The sequence below is a fragment of the Drosophila guanche genome, unplaced genomic scaffold (genome assembly GCF_900245975.1).
Source record: "Drosophila guanche unplaced genomic scaffold, DGUA_6, whole genome shotgun sequence".
Taxonomy (NCBI): domain Eukaryota; kingdom Metazoa; phylum Arthropoda; class Insecta; order Diptera; family Drosophilidae; genus Drosophila; species Drosophila guanche.
This window is the reverse complement of record NW_022995752.1, coordinates 1,452,453-1,462,024: the sequence shown is the minus strand read 5'-3', so window position 1 is coordinate 1,462,024 and position 9,572 is coordinate 1,452,453. Positions and strand designations below refer to the sequence as shown.

The 9,572-nt window shown below is 47.1% G+C and overlaps 5 protein-coding genes across 5 annotated transcripts; 1 reads left to right on the top strand and 4 right to left on the bottom strand.

Annotated features, from left to right (window-relative positions):
• The first annotated feature begins 875 nt into the window (after nucleotides 1-875).
• On the top strand, nucleotides 876-1,781 carry LOC117587892 (protein Mabiki). Its single transcript, XM_034278869.1, has one exon. The coding sequence runs from the start codon at nucleotides 907-909 to the stop codon at nucleotides 1,585-1,587; it is 681 nt and encodes a 226-aa protein (XP_034134760.1). The 5' UTR covers nucleotides 876-906; the 3' UTR covers nucleotides 1,588-1,781.
• Nucleotides 1,773-3,103, bottom strand: LOC117587889 (serine protease inhibitor A3L-like). The gene is made up of 2 exons (XM_034278866.1): nucleotides 3,079-3,103; nucleotides 1,773-3,024 (listed from the first exon to the last, which is right to left on the bottom strand). The coding sequence occupies exons 1-2, from the start codon at nucleotides 3,086-3,088 to the stop codon at nucleotides 1,808-1,810; spliced, it is 1,227 nt and encodes a 408-aa protein (XP_034134757.1). The 5' UTR covers nucleotides 3,089-3,103; the 3' UTR covers nucleotides 1,773-1,807.
• A 139-nt stretch (nucleotides 3,104-3,242) lies between these two features.
• Nucleotides 3,243-4,265, bottom strand: LOC117587890 (proteasome subunit alpha type-1). The gene has a single exon (XM_034278867.1). It carries the CDS (start codon nucleotides 4,239-4,241, stop codon nucleotides 3,354-3,356), a length of 888 nt encoding a protein of 295 aa, XP_034134758.1. The 5' UTR covers nucleotides 4,242-4,265; the 3' UTR covers nucleotides 3,243-3,353.
• A 1,575-nt stretch (nucleotides 4,266-5,840) lies between these two features.
• LOC117587795 lies at nucleotides 5,841-6,548 on the bottom strand. The gene has a single exon (XM_034278740.1). The coding sequence runs from the start codon at nucleotides 6,425-6,427 to the stop codon at nucleotides 5,903-5,905; it is 525 nt and encodes a 174-aa protein (XP_034134631.1). The 5' UTR covers nucleotides 6,428-6,548; the 3' UTR covers nucleotides 5,841-5,902.
• Nucleotides 6,549-8,422: 1,874 nt separating this feature from the next.
• Nucleotides 8,423-9,160, bottom strand: LOC117587777 (protein Mabiki). Its single transcript, XM_034278719.1, has one exon. The coding sequence runs from the start codon at nucleotides 9,039-9,041 to the stop codon at nucleotides 8,475-8,477; it is 567 nt and encodes a 188-aa protein (XP_034134610.1). The 5' UTR covers nucleotides 9,042-9,160; the 3' UTR covers nucleotides 8,423-8,474.
• Nucleotides 9,161-9,572: the final 412 nt, after the last annotated feature.

Below are 9,572 nucleotides of genomic sequence, written 5' to 3'. Positions count from 1 at the left end.
TTAAACCTTATCAGCTCTTGTCTGCCTTTTGCAACCCAAGTAAAAGTCACTGCAGAGCGGACCTCTCAGACCTCATCTTATCGACATCTATTGCAAGAGACGATGGACTAGGAGAAGCATTACAGTTTCCTGGAACTGGAAAACCCTTAAAAGAACACATTGCAGTGCCACACATATCTTATCAATGAGCTGAAGACAAAAGGGGATAGACAAATGAGGCCGCAAAATACATTTGGGCAAAAACCAAATTGAAAAATTTGAAAATTGAACAAGAATACGTACGAAGATCGATACACAAACGGCATTGACAGAAAGAAGCTGCGACAATGGATAATGGACAAGCCCGGAATAATCAGCAAACGAGGAACAAACACGAATTGAATGAACATCGGTCGTCGGGCATTGTATTGTAGATCGGACAAACAATAGGCGCGCATTTTGCCACCTACGGAGAAGGCAGAGGCAAAGAGACTGCAAATTTGTTCAAGTCCAGCCAGCCATCCAAACAACATCTGACAGAATGCTGACAAGAACAAACATGCACACGGCCCAGCGGGTGTCGTTTCGTCTCGCTCTGCACGGGTAGGTAAGAATCGGTTGTGCGAAAGGGATGGCATGCAATCGTGCGCGTGCATATGCGTGCGCAGGCGTCGCGGCAGAGAGATCAGGCAGCAGACAGCAGGCAAATCAGCTGATTTTACGATCTTGTTTGTGTTTTGCAAAAAAGAAAACATTTCTACTCGACTTTGTGTAAACAGAGACGGAGCCATTAAACTGTTTTGGCGGATTACAGGGGGTGGCGCTGTTGATAAGCGCACCCACGCGGTTGCATATAAGACATGCGAGAGGGCAACGGGTCATCAGTCAATCATCGAGTGACACAGCGAACAGAACACCATCACCAGAATGCAGAATCAAATCTATCGCCACAAGAAATTTGATTTTGGGCGTTCATCGGCAGAGAAAGCCGATTTGCTCCTCAAAGAAGAGCTCATCTCCCGCACTGGAACGCCCTGCAGCAGTCGTAGCGCCTACGATGAGTGGGAGGAGAGCAGCACCAGCCACCGTTCCAGTGAGTATGGAAGCCACTTTCTGCCGCTGGCTAAGCGCCGACGCCTCGACGCCTCTACCACATCATCACCCACTGTATCCTCCTCGCATTCTCTAACCTCGATCTGTGCGGCGGCTCTGCAAAACATCTGCAAGTATCACGGCAACATGGTACGAAAGTTCCCCAAAAAGGAGCGCACGCCCAAGGATCAGGAGCGGCGAAACAAGAACACCATTGCCTGCCGCATGAGTCGGCGCGTCAAGAAACTGGAGCATCTGGCCATCGAGGAGCAGTACAACGAGTTCTCCAGCCAGCACCTCAAAATAGCCGAGCAGAGTATGCGAGCCTGTGTCTATCTGAATCATCTCCAGCAGCTGGTCCAGCAGAAGTCCAAGGAAGCAGAAACAGCAACAACCCAGCCGCCCCAGAAGATTCCCCCGCCTGCGAAGAACTTCAGCATCGAATATCTGATCGGAGCGATGCAACGGGAGCAGTCCAGCTACTCCGAGGGAAATTCCCCCTTAATCACTGTGTGATTACATCTATTATTTGATTTTAGTATTTAGTTTAAGCTTGTTTTAAGTGTTTTTTTGTAAGTTTCTCCAAGAAATTAATGGTTTAGTTTTAAATAATTTGTAGTCCCTATTATCTGAGTAGAACCCATAGAATATTAGTCTTTACATTACTTGCAGCAATATTTCTTTGAGAAATACAAATTTAATCCATGATACATACTACTTTATTATTACTCATTAATCACACATCATCAGGTTGAACCATAATCTGTCCATAGCGACCTGTGGCATAGATCTTCCTCTCGTCGAGCAGGGCAAAAAAGAAGGGATGGGAGGCAAAGAAGTGATTCGCTGTTCTCCCGGCATCATGCCTACTTATTTCTCTGTTCCAATCTGCAAGCGGCTGTCCATGGTGCTTTAAGTTGATGCCATTCTCGTTCAACTTCAGCTTGGTGTAATGTGCCATACTGCGCACCCAAAGACCATCTGCTTGGCCAGTTACGCGGCTGAAGTCGGCTTCATCCCGCTGGAAGGCTCTCTGAACGCCCAAGTAGTCCATCCCACGGGCCAGTTGGATGTGCGTCGTGAGATCGATGATGGGTAGGCGAACATCGTACTCTACCTTTTCCATGTCGGACTGGAGCAAGCGCCGCAGATCCACAAACTCCAGCTCCTGTTCCAGCTGCCGCAGTCCCTCCAGCTTCCATGGTAGAATCACCATGAACTTTACCGAACTATTTGCGAGTGGCAGCAGCAGCATTGTCGATCGTAAGTTGCTCAGTCGAGCCACCTGACGCCTCCTGGCCAAACTGTACATGGTGTCCACGTAGGTGCGCCGCCTCTTGTCCACATTAAACTCGCGCAGGCGTCGGTTCTCGCGGTGGAAGCCAGCATTGTCCCACTCAGCCGAGAAGGCCGCTCCTGTCACAATAAAGATTTCAGGTTGAATTTTCACGTCAAAGGGCAGGTCGTTCCTATCGATCAGAGTGCTCAAGCTCGGGCTCAGCTGCCACAGCTTCCTCGCCAATCTGCGCATCGTGCGAATCGGCTGGGTAGACACCAGATCTCCTCCCATATTGCGAATCTTTTGCACATACCCTGAGCTTAGATTTAGTTCGGGTGGCACGAAAACTCCGATGTACCTTAGCTCTTTAAAGTGACTACCAGCAGTTGGACTTTGGATACCCAATTGTTCTATCTCGGGTTGGTTCATTGCTTCGCGCACTTCCTCCGCTGTGGAGCCGTTGGAGCCGTGAAACAAAATACCCAAGGCAGCCCCAACATTGCCATGGGATATCGCCAAGCCATTGGGTACAAACATATCCAAGTCATCGACAATGGCTCTGTGGAGCAACGTCGCGTACTGACGCTGCGGCCAGCCATCGGGATAACGCTCCGTTGGTATAATCTCCTGACTCGGGCCGATCCAGCAACTGCAGAACCAAAGGACACATAGAACTAAAGGGTTAGTAGTAACAAAGCGAGTATCTTCCGCCTACACTCATCACTCACCTGTTACCATGATGAATATGCACCATAAATATATTTCTAAATAGAGAAATAACAACTGCAACTCGTTATAAGCCATGATAATCGAATCGGTCATGCTGCGGACTTGCATAAAACTAATCAGATTTGGTATAACTATTGCTAAGAAACGAACTTTGTGATCAAAGTTTATGTATGCCGGTGGATCTCCAACGAGAAAAGTTCCTTTTATAATTGCTCATCGAATTTTAACAACTAATATTGATCGAAACGGATACTAATTTTGAAGGTCAACGAATTTACGTTTCCTCTGTGGATGCAACGGTTGCAATGGATGCATCCTCGTCATTCTCGGGATCGGGCGTTGCGCTTGGTCCCTGGCCCAGGAGATCATCATCGCTGTGCTTAGCCTCGTCTGCTTCCTCCACTGGATTGCCCATGAGCTTGGCCATATCGAGATACTTGAGATTCTCCTCCTCGCCAAAGGTTTTGAATGGCTGATTGGCGCCCACGATGGCCACATTGATTGTGAGGGCTGCGTTCTCCTCGTGGCTGTGACCCAGCGTGCCACGAATGGCCTGAATGCCGTGGCAAATCAATTCGTCCATCGAGCTGCTCTCGAAGCTGTCCAAGTGGCGCTCCAGGTAGGTGCGAGCGGTCTGTGAACGTGCGCCGATCGCCATGGCCTTGCAGCTGAGGACCACCGCTGAGGGCATCACTTGGTAAAGGTGAGATCCACCGTCATCGTAGCCAGCCACCAAAATGCCCACTCCGTACGGACGGCGATCGTATCGCTGGGTGGTGGCCTGCATCTTGTTGCCGAGATTGGTCACCAGTCGGTTCACGGGCATACTATCGGCGTACGAATGGCGAAAGGACATGCACTCGGTGCGCATGTATTGGCAGATTAGACGGGCATCCGCCGTCAGACCGGATATGGATATGCCCAGGTGCATGTCCACGGGCATAATCTTGGGCTGCATCGTTTCCGTTTCCGATGCGCGGCACAGTGCAATGAGCACTGCGTAGTCCTTGCTCTTCAGTCCTACGGTGGCCGCTCCCTGCTTGACCGCCTCCATGGCATACTCCACCTGAAAGAGGCGACCCTGTGGACTCCACACCGTCGTATCGTTGTCATACAGATTGCGAAACATCTTCCAAGAATAGTTCTTTGCTTCCAAATTCATCTATACAAAAATATTAGTCGTGTGATATTTATTTAGAAATGGATTTGGGGTAGGTGTGGTTGTGGTTGTGAAATGTATTTGCTTATTTATTTAATTCATATTTCAAATGTCGACAGAAGGATCAAATCTGATTTAAATCAGATTTTTACGGAACGGTTTCATTTCGACTATTTTTGCTGGCTCGACCGATGCCAGACCACATCAGGTGTTCGGCACTAATGAGCATGAGGCTTAAGCACGAGACAACCGACTGGATGTCCACATCCGGATTGTGGCGGATTGTTCGCATACGGACTGGACGACTTCCTCTTCTTGGGCATTTAAGGTGTCGCGTTGCAACATCTTCTCGTGCGATGCCTTGGTGAGCATTGGAGTCAAGGAGCAAGCAGTCGTGCTTAAGCAGCTCGGATGCTTAGTTGTCCATGGACTAACAGAAAGTAAAGGTGCACACATTGCTGACTGTCAGAAGATCTTCCAGATGGTAGGATGGTGCCGATTCGGCTCTCATGGCGCTTATCGACAGAATATCAGGAATACCCTATTTTAGAAACATATAAATCCGAATATGGAGAGTTGACAATTGCAATATGGGAAAAATAGTTGAACTAGAAGACGCTTTCACTAACCCACTCCTAACCCGCAGTCAACTCACCTTGCATAATGCTTAACCAAGTAGAAAATGAACGGTCTATGTATAAGGAAATCCCCCCGATCATAGGCAGAAAATATGCTTAGAGACATGGACGACGATGACGCCGACGACGAGAGTGCAGCCAAGTGTGTCACAGTCTGTACCAGAGAAAACTTTACTTAATTTGAGTATTCATGCGCCCAGGGGCAAGGCAAGGCAAGACAAGTCCCCGCCGTAATTAACTCTTTTGGCCATTGCGCAATCGTAGCGAGCGCGAGCGCAAGTGCAGTTAATTGCTCTTAATTTTCATTGTGGGCCATTTGATAATATGTGCTCGAGAGAGCGGGCGCCGCCGCCTCGCAACTTCCTATGCTGAAAGTGGAAAATCCAAGTGCAGAAAATTTCCGTCCCATTCCGTGGCCATGGCAGGCGGCAACCCAATAAAACCACTTTGCACTTGTACCATGCGAACAAACCTCAGGTTTTAGTTAATTGCCAACTTTTCAGTTTTTCAGCATTCGACTGGCTCGCTCTGGCCTGGCCTGGCCTGTCTAACATTGAAAATTGCATCTGTGCAGTTGCGAAAACGTTGTCTCACATCTCATCTCAGTTGAACTTGAGGCCACCCCAGAGACCGACCCCACAAACTTTTCACAGCAATCAGTCTGCCAATATTTGTGACCCATTGCGCCAGGCCGATGCCGAATGTTCGTTTCAACCAAAACTGTGTTGTTCTTTGTGGTTTCTTGAACCTTGGAAAAAACCCCCATGGGCAGATTGTGAAACTAAGTGCGACTAAACAGGCTGAACTTTTTTGTGTAATTGTTTTCAAGAAACACTCATCTATCCATCCATGCGTGACTAAAGCTAGATATAGCTAGTATAGATGTAGGGTATAAAAGTATACAAAATAATCCAGTATGAAGTAAAGATTTTTTTATTCAATAAAAAAATTGAGGCTTATCACATCAGGGGGTTCTAGATCACATTATGGTTCATAGTCAATATAGAACTCTTGCAGCTTGGCCTGTCATCGCTGTGCTCCAAAGACGAGCATTTGCTGGGAGAGGGCCATCTGCTGGAGAAATTGCTGCTGCTGCTGGGGTAGCTGGTTGCTCGGGGCGGTGATTCCGCGATGGAAAACGGCAGAGAACAGCAGCTGGCGGTAGTAGAGATTCACGCGAGCTTGCTGCTCCATCACGGCCATTCTTTCGCGGTACCACGTGTACGCCTGCGACTCTGCTCGGCGACTGAGGAGGTTGGCCAGTAGACTGCGATCACGACGCTTTTGCTCCTGGTGGATGCGCTGGCGGGGCTGTGCTTTGCAGGCTCCGCTGGCTGACGGGCAGGCGGCGGAGGTGGTCCGCTCCTTGTCGTTGTCCAGCCATGGGCGGAAGAGAGACTTGGTCTGGCGACGCTTGATGCCAACTGGCTGTTCCTGGTGCATTAGGTTATCCGTGTGTGATTGCTGGACTGGGTCCGTCTCCCGCTTGCGCTTGTGGGCGGTAAACTTCTTGTGGGTGTAGCTGGAGGAGGTCGTCGTAGAGTTATCCATTTCGCTTGATGCTGCTGCTCGCTCGATGTTTTCTGGCTGAATGGTTGACTCTGTGTCCTTATATCCTCCTTTTATACACGAAACAGGTAAAAGGGATATGCGTTGCCATTTGATTTTGGGTCTGTCAACAAAGGGATTAGCGCATCTCTATTAGGTAATCCTCGATCTGTATGTGTGTGTGCGTGTGCGTGTGTGTGTGTGGATCGGGGAATATTTTGTATGACCTGTTCTCACTAATTGTCGCCTTGCCTTGCCTAATTATCCCTTTTTTTTAGGATTACCATCCATCCAACGATCAACCAAATGTTGCCACCGGAACAGGACAACCGTTATGCACACACACACATCCCAGACTGGATTTTTATTGGGCTACTTGACGCCATTTGCTGTGTGTGGTCCTTCTGCACTTTGTCTTAATTCTGTGAAAATCCCTGTGGACCCTCCCTGGGGGGATGACAATACAAAAAAGGATCGGTCGACCGCATTTAGGAAATGCCACAGGTAAGTTGCCGCCCTCATGGTTTCTTGCAAGCCAGGATATGATTTATGATCAACAAAATTACTGATCCACTATAGTTTTCCACTAAATTCGGCACAAGTAGAGCAGTTTCATTTTACCTAAGGGGCCCCAGCTCATGATACCAGCCCGTATTGATAGTTTCCGTAGTTATAATATTCGTTTTTATGGCAGATACTTTGTTTTCCCTTATCTAAATGGACTAGATCAAACTAGATATAGCTGGGAAAACTCTGATTTATAAACTGACCAACCCTGGTTATATACTGGAATCGGAGCCTAGTGCAAACTGCTATTAAATACACATGTCTTACCCCTGATCGATCTTTAATGGAATATCACTCACGTGCATATTCCTTCTGAAATTGGTATATTCCATTGAAGCCATAAATTAACCCCAGTTAGCTACAGTGCTGTAACCATACTTATAAATATACTGATGCTTATATGAAAAACAAACAACTTACATCACACACAATATTTTATGACCAGATTTTATGGACGTCTAACTAAAAACCTAATCGACTAATCGTTGAAAGTTCACAGTCCTCTAATGCGAAGTATATACTTTCTTCGATATTTGTTGAACTCGTAGAGTACCTTGGACAATGCACAATTTTTCTGTTGCTAAAGCCCGCGGAAATTAATAATTATTACAAGAACAATAATTATAACTACAGCGGTTAATAATTGCAGCTAGAATTATGAAAATTATGGGCGGGTCTGAGGCACAGACCGCTGATTAAGAAATGTTTAAACACGCACGAAAAAAGATTATTTATACATGATATTTGGAATCGAACATTTTTCTATACAAATGGTTGGAGTACTAAAGTCTATAGTGTTAACTTTTTGTTAAACAAATATAAACATTATAGCTGCTGGAAGTGCATATAGAAATATATGCGCACTTTTGAAAGGGCTGGGGATAGGAGATACTTATTTGCTTTAGGTATTAATTAAATATTGTTCTTACCTACGCTGACCCCATATAAATATATTCTGTTTGACCTACGATGCAATTTTGTCGTATTTCCATAGTGTCATCGATGATGATTTCAACCACAAACCGGATCTTCGCCCATGATTCTATGCTCTGGAAGTGATCATCGCTTGAGCAATTATTTTAGAAAATGTTAATTGAAATGATTGCAATGCGGATTTATAATAAATAACATTTCCATTGTCTTCAATTAATTTATATGCCTCTGCAATTTGGCATTAATGTCTCCAGAATTATGTCACTGTTCGAAATGATCATTAAATATAAATCTTTTAAGTGGAAAGGAAGTATTCGAATGCGATTTTTGCATTGCAAATTTCGCTTCCGTTTACATTGGAAATGTCATGGTTTTGGTGGCTCCTCCTCTTTTCAACAAATAAAAACGTTCAAATAATTTCAATAACAATTTTTCTCATATATTGTTTGTCAACAAATCAAATTAATAAGACTTTAAAAGTCATCACAAGGTCGCTAGGAGTAAATAAAAGTTATAAAGACTAAGACTATAGGAGCGGCTCTAAAATTAGTTAGTTGTAGACTCCCCAAGAATGTTGGGTCGTTGGCTGAGCTCTGGGCATCTGCTGATGGCTGGAGGGGTGCAGTGGCTCTCGGGTGGCGGCCATGGTCTGCTGCAGAAACCTCACATAGTAGAGGCTCAGCCGGACCTGTTGCTGCAGATTGGCCTCGTGCTGTCGCCGATAGTCCAAGTACTGCTGCTCCATGAGAGCCTGCTCCTGCTGCTTGTGGCGTCTGTGGCGAAGGCTGGCCAAGGTGTTGCGGTCCCGACGCAGCTGCTCCTGGGGACTGCGCTGCCGGGGAGTGTGGGAGCGTACCATGTTGGCGTGGTAAGTCGATGTGGCATCCACAAGTGGTGGGCTAGCCGGGCTGCGGGAGCGTGCCGTTTGGGATTCCTGTTCCGGGGCCACCGACTCGTCCAGCCAGGGCCGGAAGAAGCGGCGCTTGGGCTGCGGCTGCTCGGGTGTGCGATTTCCGCACTGCTCCATAATGAAGACCACATCATCGTCGGATTCCTCCTCGTGGCACCGCTTGCGCTTCAGGGCTCCAGTGAATTTCTTATGGTTGTAGTTGTCCATGGTAAGGATATGCTGTAGGTGGTTGGCTTAGATTGCTCTTGTGGTGGGAGGTGTGTGTGCTTTAGTGTCTGTGAGACGACTGTGCTGCCCCTCCTCCCGGCTGACACTTTTATGCAATATTAGGTAATCGGAAAGCCTACTTTGCTGGCTACCAATAAATCCAAGAGATTTTCCCACCCATCCCTGTTCCCGTCCCTCCGTCCGTGCAGGTATTTCCCAATCATAGTTCATTCATTCTCAAAGATGGCCCGAACTAATCACCTCGATTGGTTCAGGTAGCCGCGCAGGTAGGGGTTTTGGGCCAGGGAGTCCCTAGCCCCTAGGTTGTCCTTAATCCGCCGGCTGGTATTCAATTCCACTCCACTCACCCTGGGGTGTCATAAACCAGTTGTTGTCCTTTTACTCTGATCTCTCTCAGTCTCTCTCCTTGGGCTGTTTACATCGCCAGACATTTTCAACGGAATTACCTGTTGTGACCATGGGCAGGGGTATGGGATCAGATCGGTTTAGATCTGTGTAATCCTGGCGCTC